The 18,805-nt window shown below is 46.2% G+C and overlaps 1 protein-coding gene across 3 annotated transcripts; it reads left to right on the forward strand.

Annotated features, from left to right (window-relative positions):
* The first annotated feature begins 314 nt into the window (after positions 1-314).
* On the forward strand, positions 315-18,177 carry LOC100760787 (TRPM8 channel-associated factor 2). 3 transcript variants are annotated; one of them, XM_027389781.2, is made up of 8 exons: positions 315-805; positions 2,371-3,044; positions 12,013-13,004; positions 13,299-13,396; positions 14,344-14,557; positions 14,848-15,087; positions 15,891-16,228; positions 17,917-18,177. In XM_027389781.2, exons 2-8 carry the CDS (start codon positions 2,422-2,424, stop codon positions 18,169-18,171), a joined length of 2,760 nt encoding a protein of 919 aa, XP_027245582.1. In that variant the 5' UTR covers positions 315-805; positions 2,371-2,421; the 3' UTR covers positions 18,172-18,177. The 3 variants fall into 3 exon arrangements, with proteins under 3 accessions (XP_027245582.1, XP_027245583.1, XP_027245584.1); XM_027389782.2 differs by having other exon boundaries at positions 316-805; positions 2,408-3,044; XM_027389783.2 differs by having other exon boundaries at positions 316-805; positions 2,411-3,044.
* Positions 18,178-18,805: the final 628 nt, after the last annotated feature.

The following is an 18,805-nucleotide window of genomic DNA, read 5'->3' on the forward strand; positions in this document are numbered from 1 at the left end:
TGCTCGGCCAGTGTGGACCACTAGGGGCAGGCCCTGATGCCCGAGCCAGGAGAGGGGGAGCAGGTGGGGCTCAACCCTGGCAGTGAAGCCCTGGTGAGACATCAAGCCAGTCGGAGCCAGATGCCGGGTCTGGCGGCGCAGCTGTTGGGTGATGCTCGCCCTGAGATGTGATTAATGGGAAATCTGGAGTTTGATTTTTCTCCCTTGGTCCATCAACCGCTTTGCAGAGAGGCCTCTCTCCAGGTAGGGTGGGGTCTGGAGTCAGGCGGATCTGTGCTAGCCTTCCCACGCTGAGTCCAGCCCGCCCGCCTGGTGGCGCGAATAGCTCATCTTCCCGAGAAAGGGCCTTGCCTCCGGAACAGCCCCACCCCGAACCGGTCCAGTTCCCGGAAAAGCCCACGGGACAGGACAGCCCCGCCCCTAACCAGCCTGGTTTCCTCGTAGCACCGCTCGGGAAAAGACGCTCCACCCCTAAGAAGCTCCGCCCCCAAGACCCAAATCGGCCCCGCCCAGGGAAGCCCGGCTCCCAAGAAAGCGGTTCACCAGGATGGCCAGCTTCCGTGATAGCCCCGGCCTCCAGAGCCCCGCCCCGGAGGCCCCGCCCCGATGCTCACCTTCATTTGGGCAGCACTCCGCTAGTCTGCAGCTGCAGTCTGCGGGCAGAGCGGACGTCTCAGCGTCGGTTTTCCAAGTCCTGGCGTGTTCTAGCGTGGGGCTGGGTGTTGGAGCACCTGGGCGACGCCGGGAGGGAGCCCCCAAGTGTCAGAAGGCTACCTGCCCGACGGCCGGAGTGTGTCTTCCACAGGTCTGTTTTCCTTTTAGTTTCCTTTACCTGGCGCAGTTTTCTAGTTAACTCAGGACTGATTTACCTCTGCGTTTTGAACTGGAGCCACGGATCTGATAAAGGTGTGTGTGCGCGCGTGCGTGCAGGCGCACTGAGTTACAGGGTGGTGGGCCTGTCGTTTCGGGACCGATCGCCCCTCGTGGTGGTTTCTTGTTTGTTTTCTTCTCAGAAAAACTCAGCGAGACGTTGAACTTGAGGTTCCCTTCCCTGGGAGCAGTGCCGTGGAGTGGGACGGGAAGTGGGGTGGTTGGAGCCATGCACACGGGCATGCCAAAGCCAACAGACTCTCACCGCGCAGGGAGTGGTTGAAATGGGAGCTCCTTACAGTTCTTAGTCAAACAGCCAAAGTGAAAACGGGCTCTGCAGGCTCAGACCAGGTCAGTTCAGCTCATGGTCTTGGCCATGAGCTAAGTGGGCGTGGCCGGTGAGGGCAGGTGACACGGGCTATTGACAGTTCGTGAGCACAGGAGGAACAACTAGACAAGAGGGGCACAGGGCGCTGAGAGAGCTCTGAAGACCCAAGTGAAGAACCTGGGTAAAACAGACGAGGAAGGAGGGAGCGGAGAAAGGATTAGCGCTGCTATCTAGAGCTGAGCCCTTCCTGGGACCCTCCTAGGATGGACCCAGGGAGGCACTGGGTGTGTATCCACAGTTCCCTCCAGGACCTGGAGCTAACAGGACATCAGCTCGCAGCCGTTGTCGGGCTGCCCTGACAGCCATGTGAACTGGATGAGCTACTCAGATGTGGGGATGGAGAAACTGTGTGGCTCACCAGCTATATGTCCGTGGCACTCAGGGGACATGGAGAGGAGGAAGAGAGAGGTGCAACCACATGGCTCGCCGTGCCTGTGCCATGTGTAGTCTAATTCGTAAAACAGCCGAAACACTCGGAAGGGAGTACTGGAGTGAGCTCAGCTGTCAGCATAGAGGCTTCAGAAGACTTTGAAAAGACCTCTGGCCAACAGTGTGTGTGTGTGGGGGGGGGCAGGGGGTGCTTCCCACTAGGGCAGATTTGATCATTGGTAGCCATTTCCAACAGTGTAAGGAAAGCAGTCAGAACTAATGAAGTTTCTGACATGTCACACGACCCTAACTAATGCAGTTTCTGACACATCATGTGACCCTTTAGTCTGACCAAATACAAAAACACTGAGTCAACTCCTGCATTCGATCTACCAGGCCATTTAAGAACTTGGACCTCCTTATCTGCCTCAGGTGCTGTTGGCCTTTGCCCTTGACGCTACTGCTGCCCTGGTGTGCCTCTTACCAGCACGCTCTTCCATCACATTTCAGGTTTCAGTTTCAAGGCTGCATTCTTACCAGGTCTTTGCTGTCATTCAATATAGTCTTCCAGTTGACTGGTCTGTTTCTCATTGCCACATAGCAACTGGAAAGTGTTGCGTTTTTATAATCCTGCTTATTTGTAACTTTTACTCTTCTTCTATATTTGAGTCATGAAAGTAGGATTGTAACAGTTTGTAGATTGAATGCATTTAGTTGCTTGCTTTTTTTTTTCTGGTTTCTAGATGTTTTGACCAACCTGAACCTCTGCTTCCTCTGCAGCAGCTGGCGGAACCATGGCAACAACTCCTGATGCTGCCTTTGAGGCCCTCATGAATGGAGTGACCAGCTGGGATCTTCCCAAAGAACCCATTCCTTGTGAACTCCTTCTTACTGGGGAGGCCGCCTTCCCAGTGATGGTCAATGACAAGGGACAGGTGCTCATTGCTGCCTCTTCCTATGGCCAAGGCCGCCTGGTGGTCATATCCCATGAAGGCTACCTGCTGCATGCAGGCTTGGCCCCATTTCTTCTCAATGCAGTGAGGTGGCTCTGCCCGTCCCCAGAGGCTCCCATTGTAGTGCATTCCTCCTTGGCCTCACTAGGTAACATCCTGAGTAACCCTGGTCTAGAGGCCCTGGTTCAGCCACAACCTGGAGAGACTCTGGGCGTTTACTGCACTGATGCCTACAATGACACCTTGACTGAGAAGCTGGTCCAGTTTGTGAAGCGTGGTGGGGGCTTGCTCATTGGGGGACAGGCCTGGTATTGGGCCAGTCAACAGGGCAGTGACAAGGTGCTGTCCAGTTTCCCTGGGAACCAGGTGACAAGTGTGGCTGGAGTGTACTTCACAGACGTCTATGGGGATGTAGAAAGGTTCAAGGTCTCTAAGAAGGTCCCCAAGATCCCACTCTATGTCAGGTGAGTGTGTGCCACTACAAGCCCTTATACTTCCAACCCTTTGAAAATGATGCTGATGCCCTTTCTTCAGGGAGGATCCACTTCAATGTAAGTGGCTGTTTTTACCCAGTTTTCTAACTGCTGCAAATGAAAAATGCAATCGCCAAAATGCATTAAGGCACAAGAAAAGCTGGTCCTTCTAGCCACTCCCTTCTATGGGAAAGCAATTATCCACTTAGGAGAAAAGTTTGCCCTATTTGCCATTTCTCCATGTGGAGTGCCTGAAGCTTAGATTGCTATCCATGTCCTAAATGAATCAGAAAACTATCTATATGAACATCTGCAGCTGGGCCCAGCCCTATGCTGGACACGGGGAATGCAGCAGAAATCAAAACAGACACTGTGTGCTGCCATGAAGCTTCCATGTCAGTGGGGAAATAAGCAGGTAAGCAAACCAATACATTAAGAATCCCATCGGATGTTGACAGGAGCCACAAGAAGGGGGAAAAAAGGCATGAAGTGAGATTTAACGAGGAGGGTAAAGCCTATTTAACGTCTTCCAGGAAGGTGTATCAATCAAATTTGATTGCAATTCTATGATATTTCAAGCAGAAGAAATTTAGCATACAGAGCCCATAGTTCAGGTTAGAGAATATTAGAAAACCACGTAAGACTGGACCTCAGCCCAAATGGCAGGAGAGACTGGAGAAAATGGTGGCATTGCTGAGGCCCAGGTGTGCTGGTCACCTTACAGATGCTGGACACAGCATCAGTCTGCCAAGCAGAAGTCAGATCCCGAATGAGGGGTCTGGTGTTAGCCAAGGTCCTGGAGAAGACATGGTGTTTAACAGAGAGAAAACCCAAAGAAACCTTCAACCTCAGCACCTCCTTCCTTCTTGCTTCACTAGATAAATAGCCTCTGTCTTCCCTGAGCTGAATTCACCAGGGTTAGGGGATGGAAGCCCAGTAAACACAAAACAGAAAATAGCAGAGTATAGACCATGCCCGTAAGTGCAAACAAGCAGTGACCAGCAAGAGGAACCCTATGGTTGGTGAACAGATGGCAGGATGCAAAGGAGAGGAGGGCAATCGTGAGAGGCCATGGAAACAGACCACGGAGAGCTGCCGCTGTCAGTGTAGTGTCATGTGGTGGGGCTATTGGAAAGACGTAGCTGTGGTTTTACTCCCAAGATAGGAGGATCCAGCCGTCTGGGGCTATGGACTGGATATGGAGCAAGACATGGAAAAGAGGAATTGATATTTTTGATCATAGTGATTAAAGATGATGTCATTGCTGAGACTAGAGTGGATCTAGAGTTCAATTTTAGATTTTTTTGGGGGGGGATTGAGGTATTAATGACTAATTTGCTTTTTCCGTCTGTAAAGAACTTACCATAGTGGATCAACAGTTTCTGATGTATATTTCTTATGAAACATGAAGCCCAGGTAGCCAGTCCAGGATTATGGCAGTTTCTCCATGATGTCCCCAGCTACACGCTTTCCTCTCTGTCCTCATTTTATTGCTTTTACCTTTTGTTACAAAATAGCCAACACTACTCCAGGTTCTACAGTTACACCTAGGCAATGGTCCCTGGAGCAGACACACTAGCTGGGTCTGTCTTGTTTCATCTTAACTTAGAAAATAATCTGTTTCCTTGCATTCCTGGCCATTAAATGGATCTCCACTGAGACTGGGTTACCTCTCTCAGGATGATTTCTTGCAGTTCCATCCATTTTCCTGCAAATTCCAAGATTCCATTGTGTTTGTTTGTTTGTTTGTTTGTCCGCTCCATTGTGTAAATGTATATTTTCTCCATCCATTCTTCAGTTGAGGGGCATCTAGGTTGCTTCCAGGTTTAATGAACAAAACTTAATCGGGTGGTCAAATTTAACCAGGCACACAGAGGTGAATCTGATTTTCTCTAAGGTTTGACTCTATAGCCAGTTAACAAGCTCAGGCCTGTGGGCCAGCCCCCTGTTTATGTAAATACAGTTTTGCCAGAGCAAGGCCATGACCATCTATTCCCAAATTGCTGTTGTTGCTTCTAAATTACAGTCCTCTCATCAGAGACCATGAACCCCAGAAGGTTGACCTGGCCCTTTAAATGTCTCTGGACATTAAGTCTCAGCAGGGTAGGTTTCTCCGTTGCCTCAACAAATTCTCCCTTTCAAGAAAGGAAACCTGTTTTTCCTCATTTCCAACATATACTTTTCCATCTCTGCTACTAAATCTGAAATTTCCTGGTTTTTTGCTTGTTTGTTTGTTTGTTTGAAGTTTCATTTCCTATGGAACTTCAAGTATGCGCTAAAGTAGAGAGAGCAGTGCAATATTCCTCTGGGCAGCTGTGGCCCAACCCTGAGAATGACCAACTCGTGGTCAGTCTTGTTCATCTACTTCAAGAAACTGTAGTCAGCAGAGGGAAATGGCAGAATAGATGCACTTGGACCTCGCATGGTAAGAACATCTATCCTGAGAGATTGGCTCCCCATGCCCTGCAGCTCGGTACTGGAAGGTCCAGGAGAACACACTGTGCAGAGTCTCAGAGCCAGCTTCTATACTGGAAAGTAGGGAGGCCCACATCAGATAGAAGCACATAAGTGATAAACCTCCTAGCTCCAGGCTCCAAAATTCTGTGAACAGCAGGTTTCTTTGAGCCTGTTTTATGGCCCTGGTTTGGGAGTGGGGAGTTTTCCTTTAATCTACAGCTGCATCTCAAATTATCTTGAAACAAACAGCACCCATTGGTATATTCCATCTGCATTGCTGTGTTTCTCCACAGACAAGAACTCTTGAGAACAGAGCCACAGGGATGTCACCAGTCCCTTCTGCAATCATCACCAGGCTTCCTTACAGTTTGGTGTGCGAGGTTTTGGGTCGCTCATGTACATTTCTTGTCTCAGAGCTAGTGTCAATGATTTCTCGAGGAATTCTGTTCCTTTATGGGATGTGTTTGTTGGTACTAAGATCATTGTCTTAGATCAAAATTAAGGAAGATCTGCCTGTTTTAGGATCGATAAATACATCAGAGTTCAAACTGATGCATCTTGTTTGAATTGAGAACAACGGGGATTTTATTTAATATCCATAGTCTCTTTTGGAAATCTATTCTTCTTTTTCCCCCATTTTGTAAGACACCAACATAATAAACTACTTGCTTTACTTTAATATACACCCAACAGTTACAAAATTTAAACGGCAGTACTAGCAACAGCAAAATGATTGTGGAATTGCTGACTGGCAGGAATTCCAAGGAGTATTTGCTAGCATTGCCAAGTTCACTTTGTAGGTTGCTGTCCTAAGGAGAGAGATAGAGAGATAGAGATTTCCCCTTTACAGGTTGGGTTTACCAAGAAGCTGACTCAGACAGACAATAGCCTGTTGCAAATTCCTTAAAAGCTGCTCCCAGTGGGGAAAAAGAAGGAAGAACAGTGGGACCGGGGTCGGGGGTAGAGAAAGTAGGCAAAGAGCAACAAATATTTCTTAGCAGTAATCCATAGCAATAATTATTTTCTGTGCCTTTCATCCTCATAGCACCTTTTCCTAGGGATATATTAAGTTAGATCAGTGTCCCTTAGGGAGCTGTTCTAGGTACCTAGAAATGTCCAGTCACTTGTTTATTTGCCTTTGCTATTTAACTTCCCAGAATTGTGCCAAATAGTTCTGTAGCTCAAAAATAAAAATTTAAACCTATATTCTCTCCCTAAATGCAATTCCCTTCTCCCCTGCATTATTTCTTCATTCTACCCTGCATTATTTCTTCATATGCATGAGCAGACATATGCATATGTAACTGTATTCTCTTTCTTTGAGAAAGCAGTGGAAGACACTATACATTTTCTCCACTTACTCTTTCCACTCAGTAGTATTCTGGTTTATCAAGCTGGGCGTGGCCACATAACAGAATGTGCTTGTCCCATTGTGCTTCCATGTGTAGATATCATGTAATCTATTCTTAAGTTCCTTAATGACAGACACTTACATTTCTAGTATGAATTTTTATTTTTCCAGTCTTTTTACTATGACAGATGGGCTCCAATGCATAGATGTATCTTTATAACCTCATGGTGTTCATGGAATTGGGATGGCCGGTTGATGGGGTGTGGGTATGTAATTTAGTTAGCATTGCCATGTTACCCCTATTACAGATTGGATTCCTAGGGAGTTTACTCAGAGACAGAGATTGGCAAGCACAGCCCTCGTTAAGAAGCATCCTCAGTGGGGAAAGAGAACAAATACAGGGCGGGGCAGAAAGTGAATGACAAAGCAATATTCAGTACATATTTCTTGCCAATGTTGTCACTACTAAGTGAAACACAGTAAGACATATTATCTACAACAGAAGACTTTTTAATAACGTATGGCATATACTACAGTTACACAGTGAATAATTATGTGGTCATTAAAAAATCATGTGTTCAGTGACCTCAAATGGAAAGCAAAATACTTACGATACAGTAAGCAATATTAAGACACACAGTTCTGTTAAAATGATGCCAAATTCATGGAAATGGGACATACACAGGCAGGAATATGAGCATGAAAAAATGGGGTAACAGGCTGTATATAACTGGGGTGAGTTGGTAATGACTATTTTCAACTATAAACATGTTAAATCCTCACCAAATCCCCTATAATTGCATTATAATTACATTTTAAGTGAATTCATCTCATTAAAACTCTTAACAGTAGGAACACGCTTCTTGATCACATTAAGACAACATCCTTTTACCTGATGTCATGCTGTTCTTTGAATGTGAAATGCCCCTCACAGCTGTAAGTATTAAAGGCCTGGATTTTTGGCTCACAAAGGTTCTGACCTTGCCAGTGGGTTAATTAGTGATGGAATCATAATTTGATGATCTTATTGGGAGTCGGTAAAAACTAGAACAGGGACCACAGCCATGGGAGTGAAATACTGAAGGCATTCCCTGGAAGGGGCGTGTCTTGTTCCCCGCCTTTTTCTTTCATTCTTTCATACTTTCTACGTCCAGTCATCCATGAAACAAGCAGGGTGGTTGCATGGCACCCTTCATGCTTGGATGTCCCGTGTCAGCACATCCCCAAAACAATGGAGCCAGCTGACCTGAACGGAAACCAAGAGCTTAAACGAACATTCTTTTTTTTCAATTATTTTCTTAAGGTATTTTGTCGTGATGACAAAAGGCTGGCTAACACAATTTATTAATGAGAAGTTTTAGTCACAATATAATGCCAAAACTTTCTGTAACTACTTTATTATTTTCCTTTGTGGAATGTGCAGAATGTTATAATTTTGTACTTTAAGGGAGGAAAAAAAAGAACCCTATATAATCATTTTATGATCAGTTCACATCTTTAAAATAGATTGGCATTCCCTATCAAGGCAAACACCACAACATGTAGCATTAAATACCTTGCTTTATATAAAAACATTAAGGTATCAAGGCATTTGGGAATCTGGTTATTAAAAAATGTAAGCAATTAGTCTCAAACACTCTTAAGATGCAGACCCTCCTTATACATACTTGACATGAACACCCTGATGACAGGAGCCCTCTCTACGCCCTATTAAGCCAGAACTATCTGGCATTTCACTTTACTATACTTCCCAACTCCTGGGCACATCGCCTGGCACCGTCTCCATGTTAGTCACCGGGACTCTTGCTAATGTCTCCAGCCTACCATCATTTACAGCTTGGACAAGGTTGGGATGTCATCTGCGCTGCTCGGTGTTTCACTGTTACCACCTTGATCTTGATTAGTTTTTTTTTTTTTTTCTGCAAGTTAAAAATTAAATGGCAGAAAAAAATCTCTAGGATGGCAGATAGCTACAGGGAAAATCCCAAACACAGCAGATGGCAGCAGACAGAATCAGTTGATAAAGGAGGGGCCTTTACTAGGTGTGAAAACACACACAGAAACACACACACACACACACACACACACACACACACACACACACACACACACACACACACACACAGAAACACACAGAAGGAAAGACCCCCACAAAGCAGAGCATTGCAGCCTCTCCTGCAGACCTGGGGGTTTTGAAATCTTTGAAGAGTTTTCCTTCCCACAGATATTGTGGAACATGCAGATCCGATGATGAATTTGTCCCCCCAAGTCCCTCAGCAGGACCTCTACTGGGGGAGCAAGAGCCCACAGGGCCTTTTTTTTTTTTCTTTTTCTTTTTTTTTTCTTACTGACTGACTTATGTCTCTGGTTTGGAGGGCAAAGAAGAAACCGGCCATCTTGGAATTTCAGCATCTCTATTAATTAGTTATGGCTCCTGTCCTAACTGCCTACCAGATAAATTAAATCCTTGTTCCTCAATTCTAAGTGCCCAAGGTGAGTGTGACAAAGCAGAGGTCAACTAATATTTGTAAACTAGATAATAAATGAATGCTAAGACGTGGTGGCCAAAGCCCCTCTCCCCCAAACCTGACAGGATCCGTAATTGCAAGTCATTGCTGGACGGTCCTGGAAGTAAGGTGATGGATGGCTCTGCACCACCCAGCTTCATCTGCCTATGGGAAGGGTCGGGTCATAAATCCACAGAGCCCCCTCCTAGCACCGAGAGCAGTGACTGTACCGTCTGTAGTGGCTAACCCTCCTCACAGTCCTGTGGAGTAGAAAGATCATTGTCCAAGGACCTCAGGTTCTAAGCAGCTTGGTTCTTACATCATAGCTTTGTATTTCATATAATCCGTAAATGACCATTTCCAGGTAAGAATTTGTGTGAAATGAATTAATCGAGATCCTGTAAAAAGCCTCACAGCCCACTGTGCTAACGGGAAATTTAAAACTGTGACTGGGAAATAACACACCAGCAGGTGGACACGGAAGATTTTGCTAACAGTGCTGTACATGGCTAAGGTACATGTTGTACCTCACCAAGGACTGGACTAGCTTGTTAGAGAGGCTGTAACAAAGGGCACACTTCCAAAGCAAGAGAAAGTGATCATCTCGTAGGTTTTGGAGGCTATTATCTGAGATCAAAATATTTGTAGGTTAATCCCTCCTGAGCACGCAGGGAAAACTCTACAGCGCCTTTCTCTGATTCATGTATTTTGATGGTAATTTTTGCTGGCCTGTCCCTTATCATCCAGAGGCATCATGTCAGCAACACTATTGACACTTGGTATTCCTGTATGTGTCCTCAGTGTTCTGAGCTCCATTCTTCATAAGGACACTGAGACACCCTACTGGAATATGGTTTTGTCTTTAACTACCTGGCTATGATGCTATTTTCAATCAAGGTCACATTCTGAGGTGCTGCAGTCTACACTTCAGTAGAGGACTTTGGGATGGGATGGAATTTAGACCATAACAGTGACCAGTATTATGTTCCTTGTTTATCAGGTACAGAGTCCCTGTTAACCGTATGTCAGACGCTATGTTAGCTAGTACATTAGTGATCTCTCTAAACTCCGAGAAATAGATGAGAAATGAGGGCTTTGAAGAGGAAAGTAGTTTTCACACGATTATCTAGTTACTTTGCCAAAATACAGTGATCGCACTTTGACTGGTCAAAATACCGAAGGACCCACTCCCTGGATCACAGAAGTGGGGGACAAGCCCAGAATCCAAGCCTTCAGGCAGCTGGTTTCTGGAACTGCCACTCCCCATGCTAAAAGCTTCCCACCAGCAGCTGTCAGGAGAAGGTGGAGGAACACTGAGGGTGGCCTGTTTTATTACCAGTTCGTGTAGCTCAGTGTCAGGACACCTCAGAATAAGGCTTGAGCCTCTAAAAGGGGGAAGAAAACAAAGTTGAACCCTGAACCCACAAGGCACTTCTGTGTTCCTTCGAAAATGAGATGACGATGTTTGCTTTGTTCTGTGCTCATGCAGAATTAAGGAGGAACATGGCATAAGACGGACTTCCTTTCAGTCATGTTTTATTGCTGAAATGAGCTAATTTTACTTTTAAAAGTGTTTGACTTTTATTTCAAAGCACATTGTTTTTAAAGTTGAAGTGATAAAATGATATCAAAATGATTTGAATGTCCTGTAACTCTAATAGTCAGGATAATTAATCCCAGAAGACATTTTGACAAATCATGGGTAGATTCTGTTTCAATGTCTAGTTTTATGATTTGGGGATTTTAGCATTTTTAAAATTTGACCTAAGTCTCCTAGAGGTCTAATTTTTACATTCCATTAAGCCTTTCCCAATATTATCTAATTACTGACTTACTATATAGTGTTAACTTACTATATATATGATTTATTTTGTCCATCTATTGTTTGATACTTAATGTATCTAGAAAATATTGTTTTGGTTTTTCGAGACAGGGTTTCTCAGGAGTTGGTTCCCTCCTTCCAGGGACTGAACTCAAGTCATCAGGCTTGGTAACAAGTGCCTTTACACTCTGAACCGTATCACCTGCCCTAAGAATTTCTAAAAGATATATGGCTATAGAAATCAAGTAGAAGTAATTTTTTTTTACTTGTGACATGTTCCTGTTTCTGAGCAAACCTGTGGAGAGTACAGTATGATGTGTCTTCAGTTATATATCTGATCTCATGTCTGAAAACAACGCCAGGGGAGGCACAGGACAGAGTGCTGTCTCTATCCAGTATGCTAAATTTTCCAGCTCTATTTATATGCTGTGGTAATGTTTCAGACACACAAAACTTGAGGCAGAATATTCACTTGGCTGACTAATGTCAACAATTCTTGGATGGGGTTCATTTGCAGAATGTGGTTTTTAATGTCTATGAATAAGATCACCACCTCTCTCTTCACACCTATGATAACCTCAGTTACAAGAAGCACTGGTGTTCCGTGTGTGGCTGAGCAAGAGCAGACATGAACAATGGTACATGATTGATTGATTGAAAAAAAAGAATTCTGTTGGTAATCTCACATTATTAAATCCCCGAATACTATTAATAAGGAATGAAGATTGGTGTGAACTATGTATTCTTTCTCTACCTTGAGGGCTAGAGTGAGTAACTCATTAGCTGAATACAGACTCTCAGTTTCTTTCATCTTCTTCCCAGGTGTTGGGAGGAGCTTGGGCATGACCAGGAGCAGCTTCTGGATGGCATCTCTGAGTTGAACATCAAGACTGGAGGTGTCCCCTCACAGCTGTTGGTGCATGGATCCCTGGCCTTCCCTCTGGGCCTGGATACCTCCCTTGGCTGCTTCCTAGCAGCCGCCCGCTATGGCCATGGTCGTGTGGTATTGGCTGCCCATGAGGCCCTGCTCTGTGCTCCTAAGATGGAGCCCTTTTTGTTTAATGCTGTACGTTGGTTGACCAGAGACCAGAGAGGCAATATTGGGGTGGACAAAAGTCTCAAGAATCTACATTCACTATTGTTGGATCATGGCTTGAATTGCTGCCTGGAGTCCCATTTGACCAGTGACATGAGTGTCTACTGCTGTGGGGCTTATAGTGACCAAGATGCCAAGAAAATACAGGAGTTTGTTGCTGAGGGTGGGGGCTTGCTCATTGGTGGCCAGTCCTGGTGGTGGGCTTCCCAAAACACAGGCAGCTCTGCTTTGGCTGGTTTCCCTGGGAATATCATTCTCAACACCTTTGGCCTCAGCATCCTGCCCCGGACCCTCAGCCCAGGCTGTTTCCCTGTTCTCCCAGAAGAGATAAGGAACTACCACTTTCGCAGGGCTCTCTCTAAGTTTCAGGCTCTGATGAACCACAAGGGTGGGAACTTGGAAAAGAAGGATTTGGTAAGGTTAGGAGTAGAGGCTGCAGGCTTCCTGCAGATCCCTGCGCACGGAGTTCCTGCTTATATGTCTCTGCACCGGCTCCTGAGGAAGATGCTGCGACAGGCAGGCCTCCCAGCCGTGAGTAAGAAAAATCCAGTTTCCAGTAACTCCTGTGAGGCAGCAATTCTCCATCTGGCCACAGAGCTGGCACACTCTGGGACTGATTGCTCCCAGCTAGCCCAGGACCTTGGCTGTCAGATCTGCTCCTCCAATCTCCACCCCTCAGAGCACCCAATAACTGTGGAGATCAATGCAACCAACTCAGGTATAGAGTGGGCAGAGAGTGCACAGTTTTCTTGGCCTGGGAGAAGGCGGGTTTGGAAGACTTTGCAGAACCTGGAAGGTTCTGATCCTCAGAATGGATAGCTCCATGCTTTACTAGATAACTTCCAAGACAATGAGAGCTGAGATTGTGCTTAATTAAGGCCAAGAAAGAAAGGGTACAGGAAGTACGGATGACTTTAGAATCCATGGAAGAAAGGTTGCATCTGTGGGAGGCTCCAGGTACAGTCAGGCTGTATGGGAACACAGAACTCAGCCTTCTCTCTTGACTCGTCAGGTAACAGTGATGCCTGGATGAGCACTGGGCTCTACCTTCTGGAAGGACACAGTGCAGAGGTCTCTCTCTCTGAAGCGGCCGCCTCTGCCAACCTAAAGGTAAGGCTAGACACCTGGAGCCAACACTTCCCCAAACATGGCCAAGGCTCTCCCACACCACAGAGTTGCTTATATCTCCCCTATTGAGTTTATCCAGCAGGAGACCGGGGAGGGTTATTCTACCCAACTTGTAAATGAAACAACACAAAGTCCAGGCTATTGACAACCCAAGCTCATTCCTAAGCCTGATTTCCACTTAGAGGGATAAGGAAAAGTGACCTAAGGTACCAGTACTCAGCAGTTTTCCTGAGAGCAGGAGCCTCAAGTTTGACCTCTTCACCTTGACCCCTGAAGAGTGTAATTAATCCCATTACCTGCCTTGTCAGTCACAAAATACAACCTCCAAGCAGAATTCAAATTTTCCTGCCCTCTCTGTTCTGAGCATCATTTCCTACTACAGTTAGGGGCTCTTACATCAGCATTCTGAGATATCAGATTTATCTGCTTCACTATGACAAGCAAAAAGGCAACTCCACAGAGCTTGTAAGAGTGAGCTTGGCAGAGGGGAGCAGATGAGTTCTCCGACTCCTGGCCAGACTCTGTAGCCTCTGGCCAGGCAACTTGTGTCTGCTCACAGTGGGTAGCTGGGATGCCCTGACTCACAGAAAATATCAGACCCACCCTGATTAAGTCTGATTTAAGAGCCCAAGATTCTGCCTGGTAAAGGGACTCCATGAGCCCCTTGTCAGTTATGCTTGGCAATTAGCCAGCTCACCCCAAATGGAAATCTACTGTTAGACTGTGTTTTATGCCTAACAAATACTTCAATAGACTTTTAAATCCTAAAGATTTCAGCGTGCTACAGATTCATAGACTGCATGCATCCTTCGCATGCAGGGAAATTAGGATTTCATAGACGGTCACCACCATCCATATGCCCCTAACAAAACTTTACATGGTTCTTAGGTGCTCTTGATTCACTTCATGTGGTGCAATTGTCTGTCCAGGTGCAGATTGGATGTCACACTGATGACCTAAGCAAGGCCAGGAAGCTGTGCCGAGCCCCTGTGGTAACTTACCAGTGTTGTATGGACAGAACCCAACGGTCAGTCTCCTGCCTCTGGGGTGGTCTCCTGTACATCGTTGTGCCCAAGGGCTGTCAGCTTGGCCCTGTCTCGGTTACCATCAGGAAGGCAGTGCCTGCCCCTTACTACAAGCTTGGTGAGTAGACAAGACATTGAGTGAAGATTGAGCTGCAGGTGCCCTGGTGACTGAAGAGGGAGACTAACAAGGATCAAGAGAGGGGAAAGAACTCTTCAGCAGGAATCTGCAGGCAGGAAGTAGGGTCACCCTGTGTCTCTGGAGACTCTGGATACAGCGGAGGGGGGTCTAGCAGTTTGTCCTTCACCCACAGCATACGATAGCAGCTCACAGTTTCTGTGCTTTCCTTCTGGAATTCCACTCCTCTGTCTCTGTCTCTCTGTTCAAAAAGAAACGCTATGCATTTCCAGGTAAGACATCCCTGGAGGAGTGGAAGAGTTGTATCCAGGATAATGTGGGCCCCTGGGGAGAGCTGGCTACAGACAACATCATCCTTACAGTACCAACGGAAAGCCTCAAAGCTCTGGAGGACCCAGAGCCTCTGCTCCAGTTCTGGGATGAGATGATGCAGGCCATAGCCAGGCTGGCATCCCAGCCCTTCCCTTTCCAAAGGCCTGAGAGAATTGTTGCTGATGTGCAGATCTCAGCTGGTGAGTGCTCCAGGGGAGTGCTCCTAGTGGGCAAACTGTATTGTTATTATTTCACCTTTCTTGTTAGTGCCCAAGAATTGTAAAGCATAATTTTGTTATTAAAATTCAAGGAGGTGGGGGGAGGATGTAGCAACATGGGCCATGATGGGAGTGAAAGATGTTTACTACTCAGAGGTCAGTCATTGGCATCCTACAAGATGCCATTTCTTAAGCAGTAATCATGCCCAGAAACTTGATGCTGGTGCTGAGAGGCCACCAAGTGTCTGTCAAGATCTTTTCAAAAGAATATTCAAAATGGACTAATTTCTTCAGACATAAGTCATAATTGAAAATGAAGGGGGAGGGTGGAAAAAGAAGTTTGAGGTACGTATGGGTACCAAGGGCTTTGCAGAGAAGATATAAATAAATGTAGGGAACAGTTCAGAGTCCTGCTCCCCTCATAGGGAAGCTAAATTTTTATCTAAAAAACTCTCTCTATTCTATCTGGCAAGTCTTGTTAATAATGCTGGTTTGGGGGAAAACTGACATTACCCTAGCTTCTCTGGTCCGGGGTATCATTACATTCCAGCAAGGACAGTTCTGTAAAGTATCTTCCCACTCTGCAGAGTCAGAGTAAGGACGAGGCCAGGGAGAACCTAGGAAGGGGTGGATTACTGTAGAAAAAGCCGGATGCTTTCCAAACAGCACAGGTATTCTGGAGTCACTGGATACAACCAGGCTTGTGAAGGAAAAGCTCAACAGTGGGAGGAGGAAGTTGAGGCAGACCCTGCTTTCATGCTCCATCTCTTTCTTTGCGTCTGCAGGCTGGATGCATTCAGGGTACCCCATCATGTGCCACCTGGAATCTGTGCAGGAGCTCATCAGTTTGACAGCCATGAAAAGTGAGGGCCTGTGGGGACCCATCCATGAGCTGGGCCACAATCAGCAGCGCCATGGCTGGGAGTTCCCTCCCCACACCACCGAGGCTACCTGCAATCTCTGGTCAGTCTATGTGCATGAGACAGTTCTGGAGATTCCCAGGGCTCGGGCCCACCCCGCACTGAAGCCTGAAGAACGAGAGAAGAGAATCAAAGACCATCTTCAGAAGGGAGCACCGCTGTGTGACTGGAATGTCTGGACAGCACTGGAGACGTACCTGCAGGTACTGAGCACAAATTCAGAGAGATGGTGCTGACGTGCTACTCAGCCATGCAGTACCCTGCCTCCTCAGAGCTCTCCAAATCCCACATGAACCCCCCAAAACTGGGACCACCACCACCACCCCTGGGTGTGGGTCACTAGAGGTACCTCTCATCTTATATACTTGTATGACAAAAGTGACTCCTCTCCCACTTCCAGGATTTTGGAATATACAAGGAAATGGAAAGTATTCCGAGAAATTACATGGCACATTTTTTTCTGTACTGTCCCAAACTTTGACTTAGAGGGAAGGATCTCAGTCATGTCCCTGACTCCTCCTCTCACCAGCTTTGTCCTTCATCCCTAATAACTGTTCCATAATAGTCATCATTTTTTATTTATTAAATTAAAATGATCTTATTTTGCATATAAATCCCAGTTCCCTCTCCCTCCCATCTTCCCATGCCACCCCCCATCCACTCCTCAGAGAGGGTAAAGCCTTCCATGGGGTATATTCACAGTCAGTCACATCATTTGGGACAGGACCCAGGGCCGCCCCCCCGTATCTAGGCTGAGAGAGCATCCATCCATAGGGAATGGGCTCCAAAAAGCCAGTTCATGCACTAGGGATAAATTCCACTGCCAGGGGCCGCATAGACTGCCCAAACCCCCCAACTGACACCCACGTTCAGGGGTCCTGGTTCAGTCCTATGCTGGTTCTCCAGCTGTCAGACTGGGGTCTGTGAGCTCCTGCTTTCCTCAGGTCAGCTGTTTCTGTGGGTTTCCCCCAGCAGAATAGCCATTGGCTGGTTATGCTTTGTTTTCCTAACCTTTTTGGGTTGAGTGACTATTCCAGCCTCTTACAATGACAGGGATATGTTTATATGGCAACTGCATTACCAGGAGATGTTGTAGGAAAAATATCTATTAACAAGGTTCCCAGGCGTTGACTACCTCACTAGAAGCAGAAGCAATGTTTGAATAAATAATGGCCAACCAATAGGAGAGCAATGAAGTTACAAAACTAGTCCATTTCCTGCAGATAAGCATCTATCCCTGTCCCCTCTCGCCCCCCCCCCAAAAAAAAACATGCTTCCGACTTTCATGGCCAATCATCAAAGCTCCTGGCCACAGCAGACCTTTTGCACTCTACTGCAACTTTGTGTAGAGGGCTTAAATGGCTCCCTTGTCACAGAAGTTCATAAACCATAAGTCAAGAATTTAACCGACTTGTTCAAAAGCACCCACTTAAATGACAAATCTGCAACTTAGAATCAAGAGTTAACAGCAATCCCTGGCATCTTAGACTACTACACTCTAATTTTTTCCTTCACTGATTTTGGAGAGTGAATGAGATATGATCTCAGCCAATGAGCAACCCAACTCAGTCAGGCTAGCAAAAGTACTTATAATCTGGGTAACACGTTAAAAAAATAAAGCTAATAATAGTAGCTGTCTTCTATTGAGTGACTCTTTACATGATAGGGTTCTAGAGGGCATCTTTATGAGATTGAGGGGTAAAGTTTTGTAGCTGTGATCCAGTAAAGTAGCATTTGTATGGGCACACAGGACTAGAGGTGGGACAAACCACGGGTTTGACGCTGAAGGGAAGCAGTCCCTGATAGCTGGATATACCCAGGACAATGGACACAGGCAGCAGTCACGTCAGCAAACTCAACACCATATTCTTCCCATTCTTTCTCTTTCCAGCTCCAGGAGGCCTTTGGGTGGGAGCCATTCATCCACCTCTTTGCTGAGTACCAAACGCTCTGTAGCATCCCCAAAGACAATGAGATCAAGATGAACATATGGATGAAGTTATTCTCTGAAACCGTGCAGAAGAACCTGCTGCCTTTCTTTGAAGCCTGGGGCTGGCCTGTCCAGGAGGAAGTGGCTGAAAGCTTGGCCAGCCTGCCTTGCTGGCAGGATCACCCCCTGAAAGTATACATGAGTGTGGAGAAGTAAGGGGAGTGGAGCAGCAGGCAGGGGCGGGGCGGGGAGGGGAGGGGTGAGGAAGGAGGACCACACTGCCAGCTTCACCATTGTGTTCTGGCTTGAGACACTCAGTGCCTTAACTGTTTTTCTCAACCATTTGTCTTGAAAATGTATTTTGGGTGTTGTAAATATCATTCCAGGCTTCCGTTAGAGCCCAGAGTTCCTTGTAACAATGGGCCTAGAAAATGTCCCTTTTCACATCCCACCAGCACATCCTCAACTCAGGGACCCTTTCCTTACATATTACTGTCCCTTAGGTGCTTTGCACATGAAAGGCATTGAGGAAATATTCGCTGTGCGAAACAACAGCAAGGTCCCTTGACACAGATGGAACAATCAGTCCACTGTCCCGGGAACTCTGCACAGCATTTTCTGAGTTACATGGATAATATTCCAGCTGACTTCCAAGGCAGATACAGTTAACATCACCTCATCATACAGGACAAAATGACATGGGATGAAGCAACTTCTGTAGTCAAAATCGAGAAGAAGAAGAACCGGGGCTGGCAGCTGTCTGTAGCAATGAAAGACTGAAGAGCTCGTCCTCAACAGATTGATAATTTTAACAAAAATTTGCCCAAAGGAGAGATGGGAGTTTAATGAT

This window comes from Cricetulus griseus, assembly GCF_003668045.3.
Source record: "Cricetulus griseus strain 17A/GY chromosome 1 unlocalized genomic scaffold, alternate assembly CriGri-PICRH-1.0 chr1_0, whole genome shotgun sequence".
Classification (NCBI taxonomy): Eukaryota; Metazoa; Chordata; class Mammalia; order Rodentia; family Cricetidae; genus Cricetulus; species Cricetulus griseus.

Excerpts from the sequence above, each read along its gene's own strand:
- LOC100760787 (XM_027389781.2), top strand. The coding sequence starts at position 2,422 with ATGGCAACAACTCCTGATGCTGCCTTTGAGGCCCTCATGAATGGAGTG. Across the intron at positions 14,558-14,847 it reads TGCCCCTTACTACAAGCTTG|GTAAGACATCCCTGGAGGAG; the intron begins GTGAGTAGACAA and ends ATGCATTTCCAG. Across the intron at positions 15,088-15,890 it reads TGATGTGCAGATCTCAGCTG|GCTGGATGCATTCAGGGTAC; the intron begins GTGAGTGCTCCA and ends TTGCGTCTGCAG.